Below are 24,162 nucleotides of genomic sequence, written 5' to 3'. Positions count from 1 at the left end.
AAGGCTTTACCTACAGAGAGAAGCATATCCTCAGGCCTACAAGGAATGAAAGTGTTAGTCTCCTGTTCTCCCCCATAATGACAGTCCCACCTGTATCACTCTTGAGGCTCTCAGGGCAGTACTTCATATCAACTTTACTAGAAATAACCATTAAAACGGCACATAATTTGAATAACTGTATAATAATTGTTTTTCATTTCCCACACCATCATGCTGCAGTTCAAATGTCAGAAGTGCCATCTGAAAAACCTGTACTTTATTAGAACTAGAGTAAGGAAGAGCAGAAAGAAAAGACAGTTCTAACTTGAGAATAGCCATAAAACCCCTTCCTTATTCTGACATTTAATTACAGTCTTCAAAGGTCTGTCAGACTTGACTGTAGCTTCCCAACTGGTTTCCTTTAGGAGGAAGGAAGAAAAAAAAAAAATTAAACCAAACTACCAATATCTTGTTTAAATATCTTTGAAAATCTGGGTAGATATAGAAACACTCCAAACTGCATGGCTGGGTGGAAGGAAAAAAAAAAAAATGCAGCAGCTTTCTAACCTTTGGAGAATGATGAGGTGTGCCTAAAGGACAAAAAGAGGAGTAAGAGCATTTCCAGAACAGCACCAAACTCTGGGTAACAACTAAGTTTATTCTGTACACTCTAAAATGCCAGAGCCAAATGATGCTCAAATTAGTGCAACTTCTCACATTGGTTCTAAAGGACATTTTTCCCCTTGACTACTTAAAATTAAACAAAAAAACCCTGCATCATGGCCAGGAGCATGGTATAGTAATGCAGATATTAAGTGATCATGTTTGAGGCACATGCAGAGTTCTTATGACCCGAGGCTATAAATGCATACAAAGATAAATTGCATTAGCCTGCAGAGGCCACATACTGTGACTCAGCAACCCATGCATCCATTCTGTAAGTAACTGATTAGCATCTTTATGAATTAACAACTCTGTTTACCTCGGTCTAAACCATTTTTAAGCAAAGGTCCCAGTAAACCCACAAGTCCCAGATACTTCATGGGCACTGTAATTTGGTGTTGTCCCTCACTTGTTAAATATCCATCTAAATCATCCAACTGTTTCCAGAGGACATGTTATTTAGCACATTAAAAAATAAGTATTGCACAGTCTACTTTTGCATGTACACACTGAATATGACAGGAAATGCTTTGCTTGGAGTATCACATTACAGCTATGCAAGAGGTCACGTTCCACTACAAAAAGGGAAAAAAAAAGGGCTTAAAAAATTCCCAGCTAGGTGCAAATGTAATACTACTAAATTGAAGATACTAGTTTATTATCCATTAAAGCATAGTTTAAAATCAAATGCAGCCTGATATGCTATGATCTTTTTTTTTTTTTTTTAAATCTTCAATAATCCCATCACCTTCGCAACCTCTCCTATAAAGATAATATCTACAAACAGGTAAGGTTGAAATGATGTTTTAAATCAGCTATTATATCTTCCTTTTCTCCATAATCAACGAATACTGAGACTGTGCTTACTGTTTTTCATAGTGGGTGGATTCTTTAACAGCATGTGTCTCCTCAACAGTTGGAAAAGCATTTCTGAGATTGAAAAGCATAGTCTGCCTCCCACAGAAACCAAGCCTTCCAAACTGCTGTTTGGAAGGAAGCTAGAACGAACACTGCAAAAAGCACTCCCTGATTTTTTTACAATTCTATTTAACATTCTATTAAACAGCAAGTGATTTAGAACTTACCCATATGGATGCTGCACCCATTTTTCATCAAGTCAAACTAAGACCACTTTTGAGTGGTTCACCACTTCCTGAAAATCAGGCCCCTTTTAAGTGTCTCAAGTTGGTTATATAAAAATTACTTCTGAAAACTTAAATCCTTGTGTTTTGGGAAGGAAGAAAGATTTCATTAGTTTTTTTGCCAGATTTAAGCTTCTGTATCTACTTCAACACCAAGGTCCCTTCACATTAATTTACAAATGTTGCAGAAAAGCAAAGAAAAGAACATACAGCATCTACTGTGCACAAGCATAGAATGAATTACATTTTTTCTGCATTACCCCTCCTCCTTTAAGTACATGCAGAGGCTAACAGCTTTCCTTCTTGCAACAAGTTTGCTCTCACCAGCTTCATTGCAGAATACCAAAGGCTAAACTCTAATATTAAGCAAAATTGCAAGATTTTCAAAAACATGCACTCAGAGGTATGCAGTTCTGAACTTACTGCCTTAGTTTTCTTTGTAAGCAGTTAGTTGCTAGGTAATAATTTCAGATGTCCTTCTATAGAACAAGTCTAAAGATTAAGCTCCATTAAGTGCATTTAGCTCCTCATTTACCCTTCATCTTCCACATATATAAGGAAATACAACTACATATTTTTTCACTGCAGGATGAGAGTTTATGCATCTACAAGCATATTCACGGACAGCTATTACAGCCCACTGAACATGAATTTACTCTGTGAGTCTACAGTGACCTGATCACGACACCAAGACGTAATTTTCTAAAGTCTTGCCCAAAAGATATTTAGGCTTTCATGACAAAAGTTTGCACTTAGTATCCACTAAATGAAAGCTATTCTTAGTGTTTAGAGCACACCATGCTGGAAGATAAACTTAGCTGTGAGGCCTACCTCCACTTTGCTGAGTCTCAGGCAAGGAACAGCACTCAGTAGAGAAGGCTAGCGAGAGTTTTTCAGAAGCTCCCAGTAGCAAGAGTGTACAATATGCAGAAGTTAATGGCAAGGAAAAGGAGACTGCAACAAGGAAGTGATGGGTAATAATGAGGAACAGTAGAAACACTTTTAAGTCTAAAGGAAAACTCTAGAAAGCATTTACACTACTGTACTTATAGATTCAGTGTTAAGCCAGTAAGCAGAGCTTTGCCTACTCTGTTGCAAACTGGGTTTAAGGTTCACCATTACGCTGCTTTACATGACAAAATGGAAATTCTGCAGAGCTTTAAATAACCTCAGATACAGGTTTCCATATTCCCAGTCAGGACACTATCCCTCGCTTTATTTAATATTAACTCAGTTTTACTTTTTTCCCTACATTTTCAGTTTGCTGAAGATTTTGTGCCTACAATAAATTGGAAGTTCGTACCATTGCAGACTGCAATAAAACTGTAGACAGAGCTTGAAGGTTTTGACACTAGAAACACAGGAGAATGACTGGTATTAGCACATTAGTTAGCTTTTGCTTTAGGTAAGTATTAGATTAGTTTAATCTTTTAAAATCTCAGGATCAGCAGGTTTCTTCAGCCAATCTAAATATGGTATATGAAACTTCTTTCAGCTGTTCAAAAAGTGACACTAACATGGGTTGTAATTTATGCTTGGAAACTATTCAGGCACAAACTAACTTCAGCTAAGAAAAAAAAAAAGTCAGTTCTAATTCTCTGGCAATTCAAAAGACCGGGAGAGTGGAATGCTATGCCATATCAGTAAATACATTCTTTTGATTGAAAGGACCGTAACAGCAAAAAAAGGCTAACCAAGCAAAAAAACCCACTGCAGAATCAACTGAGCCCTGTGATAGAAAGGACAGGCTGACATTTTTGCCATATGGGGTAAAAATAAACAGCCACACAGTACTGATATCACATCTGGTCCTTCTGTTGAAAGAGATTCTTCATTGCAATACCAAGATTCTTTTCTAAAGAGAAAAGACACTCTGAACCTACCTATCACCAAGTGTAAAAGACATTTGATACTGTAGTCAAGGAGATGGCAGACTCTTAAATGAGTAATTAATAACCAGATATATGCTACAGCCCTTTGCTCCTATTGTGAACCGATGCAAGGGCTTTGATGACAAGGAAGTTATAACATATCCAACAGACAGAACTATTTAAGCATTTTACAAAATTAAGAGGCCTAAATGACAACACTTCTAGTTTCTAATCTACCTAGAACCTGAACAAAATGTTTTGGCAGACAGCACTCGAGGTTCATGCTCATTGAGAGCTGCCAAGTATATGGCATGTTAAACTGGCTTTAAAAACATGCTTCCAACCACCATTAAACCATGAGTCACTCACTCATCCTACCACCTGCTTAGGAGCCATTTTCACTCCAATCACCATTCATAAAGAAATTTCCTTTATTCTTCTGCCTCCTCTAGTTGTTCAGTCTTTTACATCATTTTCACAGTCTTTGGCATGCTACCAAGAGCACTCCTTGATGACCAATTCACTTGGTGTCAGAAATCAAAAGCTTTTCAATAACCACAGACATGACCAGCCTATGGCACTGAATGCTTAAACTAAAGGTCTTTTGTTATGACTCAAATATTAAATATAAACCAATCTAATACTTAACTATCTATCGGAAGGCCTCATTGTCAAACCAAACATTGTAAATACTTCATATGGCAAATGATGGTCTCAGTATATATAAACTGCTACAGTGAATAAAGCTCAACGTAAATTCTCCTTTGACTCAACAGCTATGCCTGGGTTTTATTTCAGTTAACATATAAGCAATGACCTGGATTGAAATGACCATCCATCTTAAATCAGAAACAGCAACAGATGTGTTTGCCTAGGTCTGCAGAATCTTTCTGGTCATTGTATCTGCCATAGCAAATTCCTGAGAAGAAAAGGCTGTGCCTATTAAACTTGATGCAGCAGCACTAGGAAGCAGTTTCAGACATTCCACAGCCCCACGACAAGCTTGCAAAGGAAACAAAAATGCAAAGAGTGAAGAAATTTTCATTAAACCTATGAACAAAATGCAGCAGTATTAAAAACTAAAACTGCACCTGGTATTAAATTTGAAAATTAGCATTGAGAAGAACAAGACGTGGTTCATGAATAACAGACAGAAAATTCCAATTGAATGCTATTCCACCATTATAATACGGTATGTATTTAAACCAACACCAATCACACAGGGCTCAGCAAACTTCTGCAGAGCAGAGCAGTCCCTTGTTTTATGACTTAGTGGTAAAAGCTCAATACTATTTCATTCCAGTTCTCCCCATTCCTGCTCCCGCAAAATGACACACTTTGCTTGCAAAACATGTTTGTGAGGTCTTTAGCAGATCTGAACCTGCACCAGGCAGATGCAGTACTCTGACCTCACGTATCTTCCAGCAACAGCTGGATAGGTGCTGCCAGCCTCCCTACACAGGTTCTTCTCTGATGCAGGCGCAAGTGGAATCCCTCTGGCAGTTCGTCCTACACAACTGTGAAAGAAAAGCACAGTTCCTTTTTTTCTTGGTCCCTTATATCATGCCAAGGTACTCAAACTGAAGTGAGCCAAGTTTACTATTAATGAAAGAAGCACCTGTACAGAGCATGAACACATAAGTGAGGTCCCAGACACAACTCAGGCAGTACACTGCAGCACTGACTTGCAACACTCTCATAAATGCACACTCCTGGAGTATGGACAGAGACTAAACAGAAACCACAAAGTTCTAATTTGAGACTTGAATCAATTATGAACACGGAAACATTTTAAATGTCAAAATAAAGATCTATGTCACTTTAAAAATGCTTTATTTGATATCCCAAGCTCTCAGAAAACGTTTTATTTAAAATTAAAAAGGATCCATAAAAAACCTAAACAGTCCAATACCCTGAGTTACACCAGCAAGTTGTTTGATGAAAAAGTGAACTTCCCCTTGCTTGAAATCAAGTGCTATACAATCACGTATTGAATGCTTTGCACAATTCCTGACACAATGTGCTTTGACTCAGTAAATACCTGTGGCATTTGCTGTCCGCCCAAAGGAATGGAGCTTGGCGGCGTAGCAGACACAGCGGTGGTAGGCGGGAACCGTGGTCTTATTTGCATCCCACCTCGGGCCATAGGTGCGGTGATCATCTTTGAGGACAGAGGGACAACAGACAAAAGTAATCGCAAAACAAGAAATGCAGTGCACTGGCAGGATGAGAAGCACATGCAACCTCCAGGAATTAGGGGGAGGGGGAGCATGAAGGGAAGGTTAGTGAGCTTTTCTCTAAAGGTTAACCTAACATGCTAGCTTATAAATCAAACTCCTTTTTATGCCCTTTCTGTTCATTTTTAGAAAGCATCTATTGAATTCTAGGTATCTTGACAGAGATGATATGTAGATTCAGATTCATGGGTCAAGGTCGACTATGCTTTGCATTTGCATGAAGGGCTTTTCCTAAATTTTGCCTGACATCTTGAATTTCTAGAATTCTTGGAAACAAGTATTCTAAGATTGTTGTCAACAATGCTCCATGTAAGAAGCCATATAATGTCACAGGCTTCTGATGTGCTTTCCCCCACTGTGGACTCAAAGGATTTAGCAGTATTTGCATATGCCACCCTTTATTATAAAAGAATTTGGCAGACAGTTCAGCAGCAACTGTCAGTAGGAATGCTCTACAGTGAGCAAAATTTCAGACCAACCTAACCTATGACAGTATAACAATGCCAAAGACAACAAAACAGATTTCTCGGTTTGAAAAAGCCATTTCCTTCCTTTTATAACCCACAGAATAAATCAAATATATCCTTGTAATTTCCATCATTTTGACAAATACCCATTCCTCTATTACTAAGCTGTGCTGAAATATTCTGAGTCCACAATCTGCCTCAAGCTTATTCATGCACTATTTGATTCTCCATGTATAGACTGAGCATACCCTAAAGTACAAACATGTAGCACCAATGAAGAAGGTTAGCATTAGAATTTGTATTTTAAAATAGTCTTAGGACTATGCTACTCTGCAGTGTCTAGAAATGCCTTTCAGACAGATTTAATCAGATACATCTGTATAGCCCTCTGTTACTTAATATTTGATATTACACCATATACGCTGAGAATTTACAGCAAATACAGCATATTTTTGAGGTAGTATTTGGGTAACTTTGGCAGACTCACTTATCAGTAAAAGAACTTCTGTTTGGTACTTCAAAGATCTACAGTAAAGTTCTCTGGGCTACTTTTTCTTCCAGCATCCCTATTACCAAGGAACCTACACAGGTCCTAACTAACCTAAGAGTTAATGAAGTCTCCTTTCAGTAAGTGACTTGGGGCATTCTTGTGTTCTATGTAAATGGACTGAAGCAGCCAGCAACATGTCTCTAGAGAGTCAGAGAATGCATGTGCTTACAATTGTTAAAAATAAATAAAATTAAATACAACATAGCAAGACTGAAAAAGGAAAGCAATAACTGATAAAGGAAATAGTGTCAAATTCAGCACAGCTGTTAGTTCACAACATCAGAGCAATGCAGTCCCTTTCCATCCAGGCAAAGAAGGATGGTCAGAGACAGGATTTCAAAAGGGAAACAAATGAGAGTGCTTCAGACATCACACACACATGCACATGTACACACACAGCATGCAACAGCCACCACAAGCAAACACAACAACCCAGCACTGGCACAAAGCACAGGTGGATGCTACAAAGTGCAGTGAAGAGCTACAGTATCAACATGAGAGCTGGTGAAGCAACACAACCCTAACAAAAAAACAAACAAACAAAAAAAAAACCAAAAAAGAAAAAGGAAATTGCTAGGAAAAAAACAAAACATATCCTTCCAGGCACAATCACCCCATCTTAGACCCTCGTGAATTCACATGGATCTCTGGAGCGTGTGAAATCCCAGGGATGTTATGGTGACCCACATGTCCCATCTTAGTCCTGTTTCTTATGCCACACCACCAAAGTGTGAAGATTTAGATTACTTCCTCAGAGGTCAAGGAAATTAGAAGCACATTCACAGTTTAAGTGTCTGGCAAACTACTGAACACCAGCATGACAAACTCCGATTCAAAGGCTTTCAGCTGTTTGTTGTATTGTGGTTGGTCAAACATGTATGCACACAATTTTGGGTTTGATTTTCTGTTTTTTGAAATATGTGTTTTGAAAAGGAAGTGTGTATATATAAAATGACACCAATTCCACTCTCAAAGTAATCTATTTTTCCCATTCTCCAGCTGATTCACATTTATGAAACTTGTCACCCTTTGACAAAGCAGTTGGGAAAGGGGGTTCCAAAGATTGCATCTGTTTTATGCAAAGCAGTATATCCACAAAGGAGTTGTTCTTGTCAGTCTAAAAACAGAAGACAACCAGAAGTGTTCAAGTACTTTTGAAAAAGATTTAAACTGAAGGCAAATCCTCCTCCACAAGTGAAACCGATTTATCTCAATTTACAGAATTGAGAATTTTACCCCACAAAAACAGAGATCAAGCAGAGGAAGACAGTCTCCCTTCACTGTAAGATACAAAACCCCTTTACTTGATAAAAATGAAGTGGAATATAACAATATGAATCCTGAACCTGTAATTTTCTTTCATCTAAAATCCAAAGATTCAGAATTCCGTAAATATACAGCTTCTGGTGAGTGTAAGTACTTGTACTACTGTCACTCCACTAAAGGCAGCTCTGATTTTCAAAGAGCAACAACCAATCTGCATTCTGAGCACCTGAAGGAGTTGAACCAGAACAGTGATTATTAACACAACTCCAGCTGATTACAGATCTTCTCTTGGTGTTACAAGCACTTGTGTAGCACTCTGGTCACTAGGATACTACTTTGATTATTTACCAGCTTCACCTGTGAGTTACATACTCAATGAGGACTAGACACCCAAGCAAGGTAACACTGACCTGCATGGTGTCTTTACAACTTCAGACAACTTCAAAACTCACATGGATCCATGTTTAAACCTGGGATTGCTTTTACTCTTATGTAGAAAGGATGAACAGAAACTTTACGGAAAAGGAAAAACACAGCCACATCAACCAAAATTCCCAGCTCGAAAGCCCCTAGAGATTAAGTTTAAATGTAACAAGCAGAGATTAGGACAGGGTTTGTTTACAACAAAAGCTTTCCTGAACCAAATTAAGAAGTCAAGGCAGATTTATTAAAAATGCTGGTGCTAGTGAAAAACGTACTAAATACGAAGCAAAATCTACTCTTAAAACAAACTTCTTAAAAATAAAAAAAATCCATATACACTCTCAACACTGAAGCTGCGTTGTAATATTGTACACAGCCACAATCTTAAAACTAAGTATTATGTACAGAAAATATATACACAAGTGCAAGAAACCCATTTAATTATTGGACTTCACAGAGTTAAGTGAATTTTAGTAGACTCATATTGCAATAGCATGAACATAAATGGAGTAAAGCCTGTATGGGAATTTCTAAACTCCATCTGTGATAGATAATGAGCAGTCCCTGAATTTACTACACATCTGAATAAAGCTGCAATACAAAACCCGCTGTCAACCACCTTATCATTTGAAACTTTTCAAATGCACTGTGCTGTTAAGCCACTGGCATATGAATTCACTAAATAGGGCAAGAATTAAGTTAAGTCTACATATGCACAATCCATCTGGTTAGGAGTTGAAAAGAGCACCATTAAGTTAGTAAAAAGAAAAAAAGTCAGAGTCTCCTTCCAGTCAGCCTAGAGTCCCTGCAGCTCCCACCTGGAAATTATTTAAGAAACAAACCAAAGGTTTAATTGACAGTTCAACTGTAGAAAGAGAATTCTGCATTGCTGCCAGTACTGTATCAACTGTACTTACCACTGCTCAGCTTTTACATCCTGTGTTATGTTGACACAAGCAAAAGGACCAATACAGAAACAGAACTTAGCCACCAACAAGGATGTAGGCCACACGAAAGTTATGATGGTACAAGAGACTATTCCTGATACAAGTCTGGGACATGTTATGTTGAGGAACCAATTGTTATCACAGTCCACGTAAAAAGCTTCCAAATGTCTTACTGAATCTATAGTACTACTTGTGCACTGAAGGGAAAATGGTGCATGCAGACATGGAACGTCTGGGTATACGAAAAGAGCTCTGCCATTAATCCTAGTCAACCCCATTTCATCTGTCTGCCTCAGTCTCTCCATCTACAAAGTGGTGATAATTGTACTTACCCATGTCTGTAAAATGCCTCAATATGAAACACTACAGAGGTAAGCCACGAAAGACTATTTCATATTCTTGTGGAAAATGGGATGAGAGGTTCAGCTCAAGCCATTCCCAATTTTTTTTCCCCATGTCTCCTTCATACCAGACACACATCAAGGAACAATCACTGGGGCTACAAGTGTATTGCAGGATAAGAAAACTGTGTTAGACAATAAGCTTTCACCCAGCACTTTTTTTTTTTTTAAATGTAACTCTGCACTTGTGACACATGCCATTTTTTCTTCACAATTCACATCCAGAACAAGAGCAATCTATATCTACCGCCCATTTCACTCAGAAAAAGAATGAAAGATGAAAGGAATGAGAGGGGAGTGCAGAGAGATTTCATTGTCTATACTATTTTTTTTATAGTTGATACATGGAGATGGAAGGTAAATCACATGTGAGTAAAGATAGCAGGCAAAGATTCACAGTACAGAAATCAGTTTACACCACAAAGCAGTCACCTAAGAAAGTTTAACAAAAAAAAGAGGTGATACACTCCAGGTACCAACAGTCAGACTTGTAACGTGACCACAGTAGGTCGTCTTATTGATGTGCATTCCTGTGTCAGTACAGGCAACAATCTTACCTACTCAGGACAGAGAGCATGCACAGAGAGGTTGTCAACGAAATCCTGCCTCTGACTCCACGCAAAGGAGAAACAGCATAAAAGCCCATATCCCCTTTGTCAGGGATGACCGATGTCAGACCCCTCATCAGAAAGCCAACCAGAAACCCATCTCCATGCTCATCTCTAGCATGCACTTGCTACAGGCCTATAACTAGTGATACTGGCTCCTGGGCCCTTACCTGCCCTGAAGCTCCCATCTGAGCAGCTTGGGCCTGAGCTGCTTGCACTGCTGCCGCTGCCTGCTGCTGCTGGACCAGCTGAGCTCTTACCTTGAGTATGAAAAGAAAGAACTGAGTAAATATACCTACCTGATTAGGGTATGACACTTCTGTTTCAACTATATTTATTATACTCATAAAAAGGGGTGTGGAGACAAGATCAGCCTCACATACATACTTCTTCCTAGAGGTTTTGAGTTTTCTTTATGAAAAGAAGTTCCCATGTTTCTAACATTTAGAACAGTCTTCTCAGAGACTGTGCACCCAAGATTTGATTTCTTCTTGCAACTCTTCCCTGTACAATCAGGTCTTCCTATGACATTACTAGATACTTCAACTTTCTGGCAAACACAGTTAACCACATCTGTGTCGATTTCCCTCAAGCACACTGTATTATGCAGCTACCAATGACCAGCATTTCAAATGTTTATACATCACTACAACCATCAGTGTGATGTGCATGACACCTAACTACTCCTAGCTGAGCTGGTAGGAGCGCAAAGTCAACTCGTTCATGTGGGGTCAACAATTTCTCAAGTGTCATGTCAATAATTTCTCAAGTGTGGATGACACTCCACTCAACCCCAGCAAGGCCCAAAGAAAAGCAAGTCTTGGGATTACACCTGAGCTTTTGCTCAACAGCATATACGGAGCCCAGAAAAAAATTACTGTGCTGCACCAGTTCAAAAAGCTGCACCATTAAGAGGATGACCCAGCAAGAGGTTCAACAGAGTAAAACTATTGTCTTTTCCACATTCTTTTCAAGGCAGGAACTACCAGTGTCTTAAACTTTGACCAAAACCTCTAAACATGGCAGCAGAAGCAAAGCCAGCACGCTAGAGAGCCAACACTGGCTCCAGTCACATGCAGCAGGCACTTCAAAGCACTTGCTCATGTTCTAGAACAGCAAATATCATGGAAGTAATTTTTCTTTAACCAGAGCTTGTTTCTTTTTCTGTTTCTTTTTTCACTTGTCCATTCAAGAGTAAGACAAAAAATTATTTTTAAATATTAGCCGCATAAATGATTTACACAGATTTCCAGAAGTCCTACTGTTAAGACACAAAACTGTTCTTTACTGAAAGGCCCAGACAAACTTTTAAACTCTCCATACTTATAACATGCTAACTACAGATCTCTTAATAAGCTGAGTTTTCTCCTACTTCATTATTAACAAAAGTCAAAGAATTTTTTTTTATTTCTCTAGAAGATTATAATGAACCAACAATCAGCTGGTCACTAGCCCTTACCTGCATTGCTTTTAATTGCTGTGGCGTAAGAGTAACAGGCATAACCTGACTAGGAATTTGTCCTGAGATTGCCTGTGGCTGAGATACCATGGGCTGGGGTTGAGGCTGGGATTGTGGTGGAAGCTGAGACTGTTGTGCCTGAGCAACCTGTTGTTGTTGTTGCTGCTGCTGCTGCTGTTGCTGCTGCTGTTGCTGCATCTGTTGCATCTGCTGTTGCATTACTTGTTGAGGTGGCTGCTGCTGTATCTGTTGTTGTGGTATTTGTTGCTGTTGCTGCTGCTGCTGTTGCTGCTGCTGTTGTGCCTGCATAGCCTGTGCTGCCTGCAGCTGCTGCATTTGGGCAATTCGCTGTAGTTGCTGCTGCTGCTGTTGCTGCTGCATCTAAAAAGCAGGAAAACCCAGGATGCTAAAGCTTCCAGCAATGCAATAGCAGCCTTATTTTTATAGCATAAACCAAGAGCAAACAGAATCCTAATACCCAGGCTGAGGTTTTAAGTCCAAAGGGAAAGCCCAACCTTTTTATACACTCACTCTTCATGTATCTCAACTCTACATAGTGTGTGGCCTGTGGCTTCAATATTACAAGCTTGTCTTGCTACTAAAACAGTTTTCAAAAGCAAAGCTGAAGTCCATCAGCTTCTCCTGTACAAGTGAGTTCAAAAGCACTTCTTCAAATGTAACCAGTCTGCATCAGCACCACCATTTACCAGAAACTGAATAAGAGTACAACAGCTGAAGTTTCCTCTTCTGCTTTTGTGCCTAAGGATAATACATATATACGATGTGCTTGGCACACATCTTTTAAAGTGGCAATGTGTAATTCACACAATGACAAAACAGCCACTATTTCTAGAGTAATACAAGTGCTTTTAGTTCTTTCCCACACCCCTGTTCTTGTCAGAATGAAAGACTATCCTGATGTTTATAAAGATAAAGAGACAAAGGTTTTAATTCTCTATTGCTATGACAGAAGAAAACAACCAAATGACTGTTAAGCTTTTACTATGGGATATAATATATTGTTGCCAATTAACTTGCCAACCTAAAGTGGAAACGCCTTAACGACACACAAAGCTGATATTCAGTACTTCCATGCAAGCCAAGCATCACTTGACAAGTAACCGAACACAGATCACCTCAACTGCCATTGTCATCACCTGCTGTTGGTTTTGTTGCTGCTGCATCTGCAGTTTCAGCATGTGCTGTTGCTGCTGCTGGACGGCTTGCAACTGCTGTTGTTGCTGCTGCTGCTGTTGGGCTGCCGCAGCTGCTGCTGCCTGCTGCTGCTGGACCTGAAACTGCTGTTGCATGGCTGACTGTTGGGCCTGGAATTGCTGCTGCTGCAAAGCCACCTGCTGCTGCTGGAATTGTTGCTGCTGCTGCTGTTGCTGCTGAGCTATCTGCTGAAGCTGAAGTTGGGCTAAAAAGAAGGTGGACTGTACTTAAAACATGAGACCCAAACAGTGCAAGAGACAGTTACCCAGTATAACTCATAATAATTGAAGATAATCCCTAAAGTACATCAATGTTCTTCGTTAGCAGTATATACTTTTGCTTCCTCAAATGGATTAGGCACATTTACAGAAGAATTAATGACACTTCCTACTACCAGGCTCTATTTCTCACTGCCTAGGTTGAGTCAGCAACCTAGGCAAAGAATGCAAAAATGTGCAGGAATAAATATGCACAGAGGTGATCAGCAGGAAGCACCATACCTGCAGAAAACCTTAGGTGAGCTCTACAAAAAGTTCGGAAGTTGTCATCTTATAGGATGAAAGAAGCATTTGCTTATACAACACTGTTCCTCACTACCCTAAGGAAGACATTTATCCCATTAGGTAGCAGAATTTGAAATCAATTCTTCCTGCAGTTCACTTGGCTGATTTAGCCAGAAATATGAAACCTCTTCAGCACCCTTTTCTTGTGGAAAAGTGTTATGTACTGAAAAGCTGATCCAGCAATTTCAGTGGTTGAAGCAAAGTGAACACTTACTCTGCTGAGTAGCTGTAGAGACACCAGGCATACCATGAGGGGCCATTCCCGAGGTTCCAGGAGGCTGCTGCTGCCCTGGGAGACTCATCTGTTGTCCCATTGGGCCAAGGCCACTCATGCCACTCATCGGTGCTCCTTGAGCTCGGGAAGCCATGCCCATTCCAGGTGCCCCTGCTGGGGGACCCCCAGTTAGATTCTGCAGGGCATTCATCGGATCTACAAAGAAAATAGTTACCAATATGCAGATAGCCATGCAATTGCCTCCTGAAAATCCTCTGTTCTCCATCCTCCACTCTCTGATCTGTCGGATTCAGACCATGACTACATCCAGTACTCTGAGAATCTAACATTCACTGCTCTGCCTGTGAGGCAAGAGGCTTCTGGCACGTCTCTGACTCTCTGTAAATAGAGTGGAGATTATTTAAGGTGCTTCAGGTTTGCAAAGTTCCAAATAGATTCTAAATACATTAGAGAAAAGGAACTTATTAGCCACCTCTGAATTTATATGCAAGTCAAAACAAGCTGCCCACAAAACTCCATGAGGATACCCACCCAGCTTGTTACCTCAAAAACCAAGAGTCTCACTGTGGATCCTATTAGTCTCTGCCTCCCAACATCAACACAGAGAAGCAGCAGAGGAAATAACTTTGCTATACAGTTCCCCCCATAACATCACATTTATTATGCAACGGATAAATTCAGTGCCTTTCATTTCAAGACAATTGTCATAATCTGAATCCTGGGCACACAGAAAAGTGAAGTCAAAGAAGGAATAGCAATTCAAGAGCGCACAACATGGGGTGCAAAAGCAATATTACTCGGGTACAGAACATAACACCGCCTTTTTCTTAAGAATACTTATAATTTCCAACTGTCTAGGCTGGATGTTAATCAATCGCAGAATTGCATATTTAGCCTACAGAGGGATAAAAATAGAGGATCATACTATGTTCCTAACATATGCTGCTGTAAGAATTAGCACAGAGACAGAAGACATGATCAGATCTAACCTCAGTCAAATGGCAGAGCGTGTATGCCCCACAAACACCCTGAGGAACCCAAAGCTTGTAACAGGGAAAAACTCGGACTGCTCAGCAGATTATTTTCAATCACTCTTGTTCTTTCAAGAATTTTAATGTTGAGCTAACCAAAGTACAAACAGAGAAACAAACAAGTCTCCTGTGTTACACCCAAAACACTGTCCAACCCCATCACCTTCATCACTGAACAACTCCAAGGCTATCACACTACCTATCTTTTCCTTCAGCAGCATTTAACATTCCAGCTAGGGAACCCACAACCTTCTTATTCTTAGTAAACCACAACCCTGATTTCTAAGCTGTTCTACCTAGAAACTGGGGACACACACACACAGGGACAGACGGACAACAGGGCACAGACACAACAAAAACAAAGGAAAAAAAAAAAAAAGGAGCTCTTACCACTGACTGAGGCTTGAGATTTCTTATTGTCTGCAAAGGAAGAACAAAATTAATTGCCTTTGTTAATCTTATCACACATAAATTTGGCCCTTCAGATATAATCTCTACAAGAAATATATTCACATAATAATTTAAAAAATAGAAAAAAAAAGTCACTGTCTAGAGTAGTTCTAACAAAATACATTAACCTAAGCCAATTTGGTAACCAGAACGCTACATAAACAACAGAAAGAAAGCAAAAATACAGCAAAAAAACTAGGCAGGTGAAAAAAAGTAGTAAGTTTAAATAATTTCTCAAGCACTTTTCAATTACAAATGGATGTGTAAAAGAAACAATATTTAGAAATTAAGCATATATATTACAGGAAAATTTTTAAGGCAACTTGTGAAGAGTTACGTGCAGAACCACACATACAAATCCTAAAATTTCCTTTTTTGTGGGAGGATGGGATGACCAATCCCATTATGAGAAAAAAAAATAAATCCAAACAATTACTTACGAATATCTCGAAAATGGATAATAAGTCTGGCCACAAGAGAAAGATATTCCTCCTAAAGTTGAAAAATGAACATTTTAGCATAGGAAACAAAAACATTGCAACCATGGCTTTATGGTTCTTCAGTATTCTTCCTCAGCATAACAGATTTTACTTTACAATGTCTGTGGGCTTTTCAGACCAGTTCACTTCCTGGGAACAGTCTGTTCATTACCTAAGTGAGAATATTTTTACTAATAGGTCATTGTGGTTGATGGTATAAGAAGGCCAAGAAACCATAAAATTCACTGGAAAGAACCTCCGTGACAGTCACACTAGTATGGTCACAATATGTGAACATAATTATAAACCAATACATCCATTTTCCCCTTCTTATCCACTCAAATTCCTTTTTCTTCAGGATTGAACCTGCTTACTTAGTACACTGACTTTAGTCCTTGAACTTTGTCACATTCATACTACAAGAACATTTTTTAAGCTAAGTTAGTATTACAAATACAAATAAGTTAACAACTTTAAAGACTAACAATTGATAGAAGTGTCAGAAGTGAAAAGGCAAATACTCTTCGCAGCATTTTACTGGTGTGCTTCATAATGTGCAAGAGAAACTGCACAGGTCTGAGATACCCTTCCTGCCGATGAAACTCCCAACTCACCAGTGAGGATGCCATCAGCAGGCACAAATTTGTGACATCATTCTAAAATTTTCACCAGGCAAGTTCTATCCCAAACATGGCTTGTTTGGAGACAGTTACAAAGTAACCAATTTCTCATAACATAGCTCCAGGAAAGAAGTTTACATTTTGGTAGAGTCTAGAATTGTACATGATAACCAGACTTTCAGAGAGACCACAGCACTTCCCTTGGTCTTACTCTTGACACAGCCTTTTCATTGATATCTCAGTCTCTCCTGACCACCAAGCTGGCCATATGGAATGGTGCTACACTGTAGATAAAGGAAATTCTACACAATTCACTACACACAAGTCTTCAGATAAGAAATAAGTGTGGTCCCATATATGCATTAACACTGCAGCATCAGCAAAGCTGTCTTGGACTGAAGTCCAGTTTGATGCATATACTGGATGCAAAATACCTCACTTCCACTCAGGGTAAAAGAAGCACATATAAATCAAAAATTTTGCATAACTGTGTGCTCTAAGCAGAGAGAGTGAACTAAGTGCATCAGGTTTGCTATTTCCATGGGTTGTTCTGAACTTCTTTTGATGCCCCAGTAACTTCTGGAAACAAACAGAGATGCCTTACCCTTGTTTTGGCCTTCATAAACACATGGCTCTCCATATCTTTGCTGGATTTATTATGGGCAACACCAGCCTTCCTCATAGCATCATCACTGAAAAAGAAAAAACAAGGCTGGATATTGAGAACATCAGAAAATACTTTCTGTAGTTAGGAAGGTCTGTAAACCATCTTTTTAACACTCTCTCATGTATGGATTAAAAAAAAAAAAAAACAAACCACACACCCAAACCAAAACACACCACATACATTACTTAAAATTGCCACCCTTTAAAATTTCTTCAAATAACAGAGAAAAAAGCCAACTAATTTCTAAAAGGCAACACAAACATTCTTTTCAGAAATTCAAGAACAACTGCTAAGCAAGTCAATATTTTACCACCAGATGTATTAATCTGACAAAATACCAGGACCTGTTAATTTGAGGAAAGATGAATGATAGGATTAATGTAATCCATGTTTGGCAAACAATGGGCTTGAGCCTGCCTAGCATCAGGCATTTGCAAAAGAATCCTCTAAACATAAGGTGGAAGAATAAAAATTCTAAAAAAAAAAAATTGCCTAAAGGCATAGAGGCCTGACCAGTTAGTGGGAGCATTGATCAGGGGCAGAGAAGAGCAGAGGTGCATCGATGTGCAGGGCAGGGATGGGACAATCAGCATGAAAGCAGCAGGTGAAGCAATAAGATGAAAAGAAGGCCCTGTTGATGGAATGTTGAAGGGAAGAAAATAACAGGTTTGGTAATAAAAAGCTTTCCATTCCCTTACTGTTCTTTCCCATTTACCAGACAGAATCATGGGGACTTCCTGTCCTTTTTCCATCACACCTCTAGTAAACTGGATCTTGATCTGCCCTCTGGATGGGATATCGAACATGCAAGATGAAAAGGAAAAAAAAGAAATAACAAAAAAAATGCACACACAACACAGAAGACCACACACTTAGAAGGACATGGGTGGAAAAGAAGGGGCAGTCTCAGTACATCAAGAAGTAGCAAGCAATTCAACTGTGAAACATGCAACAAGATAAAGACATCCTAAACCAAGGAGTTCAGTCAGGTGAACAGCCCTATTCAGACCCTGCAGGCATTCTCATTCTTGGAAACATTTCACTTCACTGCAAAACCTGTTCTATTTTAAAGCAGCCTAGCAGCTACAGTCTTTAAATTCCACAAACAAGTTACCATGAAATACTTTCACCTGTAATTAACATCTCAATAAATTATTTCTCAGTAACTGCTGTTGGATGAGCAGCTATGCTACACTAAATGCATGTCAGGGTAGCGATCCCGGAAAAGTTCCAGCCAGTCTGAAGGGGGACCACCGTCTTCTTCCCCCTGAATTTCTACCACCTCCCATGCAGCAGGAATAGTGCTTATATGAGGAGTAAGCTGGGTCCATTTCCTGACCTAACTCAGTAACACAGTCACAGAAGTGAGAAGAGCAGACGCTATAGCCTTAAAATGCAGGAGCTTAAGCTGCCACAACTCACACCCCTGCCTTGCAAACTGGTAGCCTAACAGCATACAGCTAACTGGCTGTAGCCTGCGAAGTAGAAGACAGTAGAACACAGCTACCTTGCTGTAAGGCTCTCTCATGGTAGCTTGTTTGTGTGGTCTGGCAGGCACTAAAAAAATGCTGTTTATACATGTAGGTTACTTAAACTGAAGAGGAATCTGAACATAATGCAGAATAACTATTCCTCCATGCGCAAACAAGCCTTAAAGTGAGCTGCTTACAAAGGAGCTCTGGTGCAGAAGAAGCTATATCCAATTCTTTATCAAGACCTCCCTTTTTTAACGCTTTCCCTTTCAGAAAGGCTGCCTCTAAATCCACACCACTCATCCTTCAACTTCACAGTCCCACAGTACACTGATAATGCCTCTCATTTTGAGAGCACCAAGAACTGACCAGGCAGAAAGACAAGAAAAAAATTATGTGGAGCAAGTAAAAGAAGCAACATGTAGGTAGTACTAAGTGGTTGTGATATGGACAGTGATCAATGTGGTACCAGGAACTTGGAAAAAAATTCACAGAAAAGAGATTATCTACTTTTATATGTATCTACCATTTCCTTTGGATGTTATAGGACATGAAAACATTTTATAATGACTACATCTGCATTACCAATAATGCCATTCCAAGCACTGCATGTGACATCTGTTAGCATTCCAATAAAGATTTAGACTAGGAGGAAGGAAAAAAACACACAACTTGTTCTTTGTTCACATATTCATCTGCAATCAATATAAAAATATTTATGTTAAAAGACGGGGAAAGTCACTAAAAACACCCCCATAGCTTTAGCATAGAGTTAAGGATACCAAATAATGTATCGTATCCTTGCAGAACACCAAACTCAACAAAACTCTGAAAACTAGATGGTACCAGCCAATTCAGTCTTTATCTGCCTCATAATCACTTACTCAATGCATCATAAAATGTGCACTAAAACTGACTTTTTCATCTCATGTAGAACACTCAAAGTTGCAGTTTCACTAGAAGAAGCATTCAACATGAACACCAGCTGCAGGAGGACTTCCCCCTCCATTCCCAAGCAGCTTGTTTCCAGCCCAACAACATGCAACCTCTCACTCAGGCCAGCTGGTCTAGTTGAAAAATCTTGCAAAACACGTTCTCCTTCAGAACTATACCAGCTCCCCTACCCAGTTCACCCCATGACTGCATGAATCAGTTGATCCGAAGAAATAAAAGGGCAATGAGTTTCAGGGCCAACACCACATTAAGCCAGGTAGCATCACCAAATGCTGCTTCATGAAATAGACTATTTAGTCACTATAATGCTCAGCTCAAAGCACCTTTCTTGCTTAAAACAACAGCAGGAAAAAAAGCAGCATGCTGGTAAGCAGTTAGCCACATCTATCCACATTACAAGGTTTAAAAACCTCCAAGTAAACACAAGCAAATACATTAAACTTTCATGGCTCGATCTTGTGCGCGTGGCACTGTCCCACACAGCATTTCTGTTAGTTACAGATCAGACATAAACAAATTTCATCAATAGCAGCCCTCACTGCTGGAATGCCCCCATAACACCACAGACCAGCAGAAGACCCCAAACAGCAATCACCCATAGTACTTTATTCACAGTGGCTGAGCAGAACACATAAAAGCCTGAAGGACCTCGGTCCCTTCAGCTATAGAGGGAAAAGTAAAAGACCATCCAGCCTCCCTAAGGCCTTGTCCTAGCATGACCTGTCTTTGTAGTTCTGCAGTAATGAAAAAACCCCTTCCCACTTACACACAGAATCACCCCTTCACAGCTTCACAAGCATATCCTCCACCAGAGGTGATACCCTCCAGCAGAGGTGACCAGGTAAGAAGCCGCCCCTTCCAAGTTATGCCAGTACAACTCTCCGTGTGGCTGTGCTATCAGCACTGAAGAACAACCAAGGTTAAAAATAACCACTTTCTCCCGAGTTATTTTTAACTTTTAGAAATTTCCTTATCGGATTGACTGTATCGCAACCCAAACACTTGGAATGAAGAGGTACTGCATAGGCAGTAGTTCTTCGGTTCACAGTTGTGTCAAAAAAATCATTTATAAAACTAAGCCCTCACTTTCTACAGTCCCAGGAAGGGAGAAACATCTGCTGCCTTGGCCTTTTTTGCCTAAATTCTCATCAGACAACCTAGGCTGGAATAAAATTATGGCTCCTTTATGAACTGGTTTCACAGAGAGCAGTAATGCAGATGATCTTTCTTTTCTTCCCCTCCCTCAAAAAACTAGCTGATTCACTAATCTCCCGCCTGCTTGCTCCACAGTATCCACCTCTATCTCCTTTCATCCACTCTCCACATTTCCATCCTTATTTCTGTTCACACATGCTCTTTCTGCTCATCCACCTGAACCATTAGCTAAACCCTATTCAATCTCACGTGAGAACATACATATCAAAACTTCAGGCAAAAAGCTGAACACAAAATTAATGGACCATCACACAACTGAAGTTACATCCCTCTTCTACACTCAAGATGATTCACTTCTAACATAGCCTAGAAGTAGCTTGGGGCAGCAGCTGTACTCAACCACATACTGAGTTTACCACCACACAACCCAGTTCGTATTTGTCCTTCAGGCAATACCAACGTTTAAAAACATATTAAGGAAAGCCCTTTACAAAGGAGACTCCCAAGGCACCAGTATGCACCTACTCCCTGTAAGGGCCAGAATAAAGGGGTGTTTTGCAAGCACAAGAAGATACTCACACCCCCTACATCACCACTGTCTCCTGGAACAACCTGGGAAAAGCCAAACCTACTCCCTGGCCACAGTCATCTGAGCTCATGCTTTCCTCCATCTTGTAACAGTATGAAAGTCCTGCTTGGGCCTGCAGCCACACAAGAACCGAATACTGAAGGGGCCACCTTGCATCATCAAATGCAGTATTCTCTCAAATTCTGATAATTAAATTGTACACATTGACCACTGACACATTCACTAGGATACCTGTTCCACACAGCACTCCTGAAACATTCACTCACATGTCACTCTTTCAAAAGAAAAACACCCCCTCAAAATTTAAATTTAGTGTTGTAAAAGAAACCCGAGTGTAAATTAGCAACAAATTAAGATTTCTGTATCCAGAAGCTATAACAAAGCACTCAAAATGAGTTATGTAAACAGTTCCATACATTTCAGCTAACTTTTTTAAGACCAAGTGTTAATATTCATCTTGATAAATAAATAACACTTATTATTTGCATGATGAACTGGAAAATATACATGCATATAAGACTGTGTTTTCATAACTGTTAGGAACAACTTTCCCACAAATTAAGAAAACTTTCAGATGATTCACCAGATATTTATTTTAATTACCCCCCTCTTCCACCTACTACACAAGCCTCACTAATGGCAAAACTGGAAGCTTATGGAAAGAAATAGGAACTTGTTGCATACAGAGCTCAAGTCTTTTTAGCCAATATAGACTCATAAAATGATTTTGGTTGGAAGGGACCTTAAAGATCATCTAGCTCCAACCCTGCTGCCATGGGTGGGGAATATATTGCTTCTATTTCTCATTCAACAAACCTATCTATTATAAATTCTGCTTCTGGCTAGCTTCACTTTATTCCAAGTACCAACGTGAAACCAAGCCAAGTTGTTTTCAGATACCTAGCACATATTAATCACTTTAAAAAAAAATAAAAATCCACTGCAGCCATTCTACACTTATCCCAATAAAAAGTCTGCTTGCTTTTTAAACAAGATAGTGAATACGAACATATGATGTATACTATAAACCTGCATGGAGTGCAAGGAAGAAACATCAATACATAAGAGACAATAAACTGAAGATATTTTAGTTCTACTTTTTCACAACAAGAATTAAAAGTTTAAGATTACTGGCATCTCTTCATATAGCATTGACCTTAAAGATTTTATTGGTCAGTAGTAGTAATTTTTTTTATCGCTTGCTATATGCATCCACTGAAACATCTATCGGCATTGTTTACTGCTCAGAGAAAAAACAGTTACAGTTCGCAGGGCAAACACAAAAACAAAGGTCTATTCTGTTAAGGTTTGTATCTGCTTACTCTTATCTACACAGCATTCAAGGGCACTTGTTTGCGTGTTTTGATGAACAGTAGAAGAGGAGGAGAAGAAAAAGCAAGGGATTAATCTAACAGGATTAATGACTTTGCGCAAAGTTTAGAAAGTAAAACATCAGTTCTGATCACCAAGAAAGTTTGCACGGCTTTGACAGACACACATTGTGTTTTTCTTTAATGAATACCATAACAGTTTAATTCTGAAACAGCACCTTTATAATAAAGCCCAGCTAGGCAGTAAAACCACATGCAGTCAAACAGCATACTGTTTACATCTCATAAAAAAAAGTGTTTTTAAACATTGATTCTTATAAGCAACAAGGCAGATCAAGTTTTTTAAGCACACATAAATAATGATTTCAATATATTAGAAGCATTGAACACTGTCCTTTCATAGGGTAAAAGAGCCTTCCGTAAAAGAAAAAAATCATGCAGAGCAACAAAGTAATTCAAGTAAAGCAATTGTTTCACAAAGGACAACTGAAGAGGCAACAAGGTGAACTTTAACAGCCTTTTAAGTACCAGATAGATACCAATAGATGATGCATGCTCTAGAAGTGAGAAAAGCAAATCCCTGTCCAGAATAACCAAAATATTACGTCACCGACATTTTTATTTCGTTTTTGCCAGCCAAAAAAAGTCAGATGCAAGACAGTAACAGGGGCTTTCATAGGACAGAATATGTCAAACTCGGCAACACTACGGACACTGCCAAAATCGAAGCCCTAAAGCAGATGCTGTCAAGCAGGACAGGAAGCTGGTATTCCTGGGGAAGAGGAAAGTGAAAGGGAAGGAGGATCGAAGAAATTAAGTGAAAGAATAGGCCAGGCTCCCCCCCCGCGTAGGCTCTGAGCAAATCCTGGCAACGAGGCCCCCTCACAGGGGGACGGCAAAAGGGCCCGGAGGAGCGGTAACCGAGGACCGCGGACAAACCCGGGCAGCAAGGGGAAGACCGGGGAGGACTCGCAGAGGAGCGGAGACAGGTGGAACAGAGCCACCCGGGCGAGGGCGGCCCTGGGGGCAGCGGAAGCCACTGAAGCCCCTCTGGCAGAGGCCGAGGCCCGCCTGCGGCCTACTCAGCGCTGAGGCCGCGGCCCGCACTCACATCTGGCTGACGAGCTTCTGCCGGAAGTTGGTGCTGCGCCAGTCGGTCTCAGGCCCAGTCACGTCCATCCCTGCCGCCACCGCAAGCGCCGAGCGCCGCTACCGCCCCGCCGCCGCCGCGCTCGCCGCCGCCGCCGCTCGGCCGCACGCCACCGCGGAAATGCCGCGCACCTACTTCCGGCACGCTGCGAGCCTGCGGGAGAGGAAGTCCCGGCCCGAGCCCGGCCAACTCTCGCGAGAGCGTCCGGCTCGGCGGGGGGCTCGCTGGGAAATGTAGT

General features: G+C 40.2%; 1 protein-coding gene across 6 annotated transcripts in view; it reads right to left on the bottom strand.

Moving 5' to 3' along the window:
* MED15 (mediator complex subunit 15) overlaps window positions 1-24,057 on the bottom strand; it is a 30,057-nt gene extending 6,000 nt beyond the window's left edge. The window contains exons 1-9 of one of the 6 annotated variants that reach the window (XM_074844250.1): window positions 23,886-24,057; window positions 17,211-17,298; window positions 15,948-15,999; window positions 15,448-15,477; window positions 14,006-14,221; window positions 13,171-13,433; window positions 12,014-12,394; window positions 10,725-10,814; window positions 5,697-5,816 (exon numbers count right to left, since the gene is read on the bottom strand). In XM_074844250.1, the coding sequence (XP_074700351.1) occupies window positions 5,697-5,816; window positions 10,725-10,814; window positions 12,014-12,394; window positions 13,171-13,433; window positions 14,006-14,221; window positions 15,448-15,477; window positions 15,948-15,999; window positions 17,211-17,298; window positions 23,886-23,953 (1,308 nt within the window). In that variant the 5' untranslated portion in view covers window positions 23,954-24,057. Of the gene's footprint in view, window positions 1-5,696; window positions 5,817-10,724; window positions 10,815-12,013; window positions 12,395-13,170; window positions 13,434-14,005; window positions 14,222-15,447; window positions 15,478-15,947; window positions 16,000-17,210; window positions 17,299-17,988; window positions 18,041-23,885 lie in introns of those variants that run through there. The other 5 variants (XM_074844249.1, XM_074844251.1, XM_074844255.1 and 2 more) reach the window with 5 other exon arrangements.
* Window positions 24,058-24,162: the final 105 nt, after the last annotated feature.

This window comes from Strix aluco, chromosome 18, assembly GCF_031877795.1.
Source record: "Strix aluco isolate bStrAlu1 chromosome 18, bStrAlu1.hap1, whole genome shotgun sequence".
NCBI lineage: Eukaryota > Metazoa > Chordata > Aves > Strigiformes > Strigidae > Strix > Strix aluco.
This window is presented reverse-complemented; position numbering and strand designations above follow the sequence as displayed.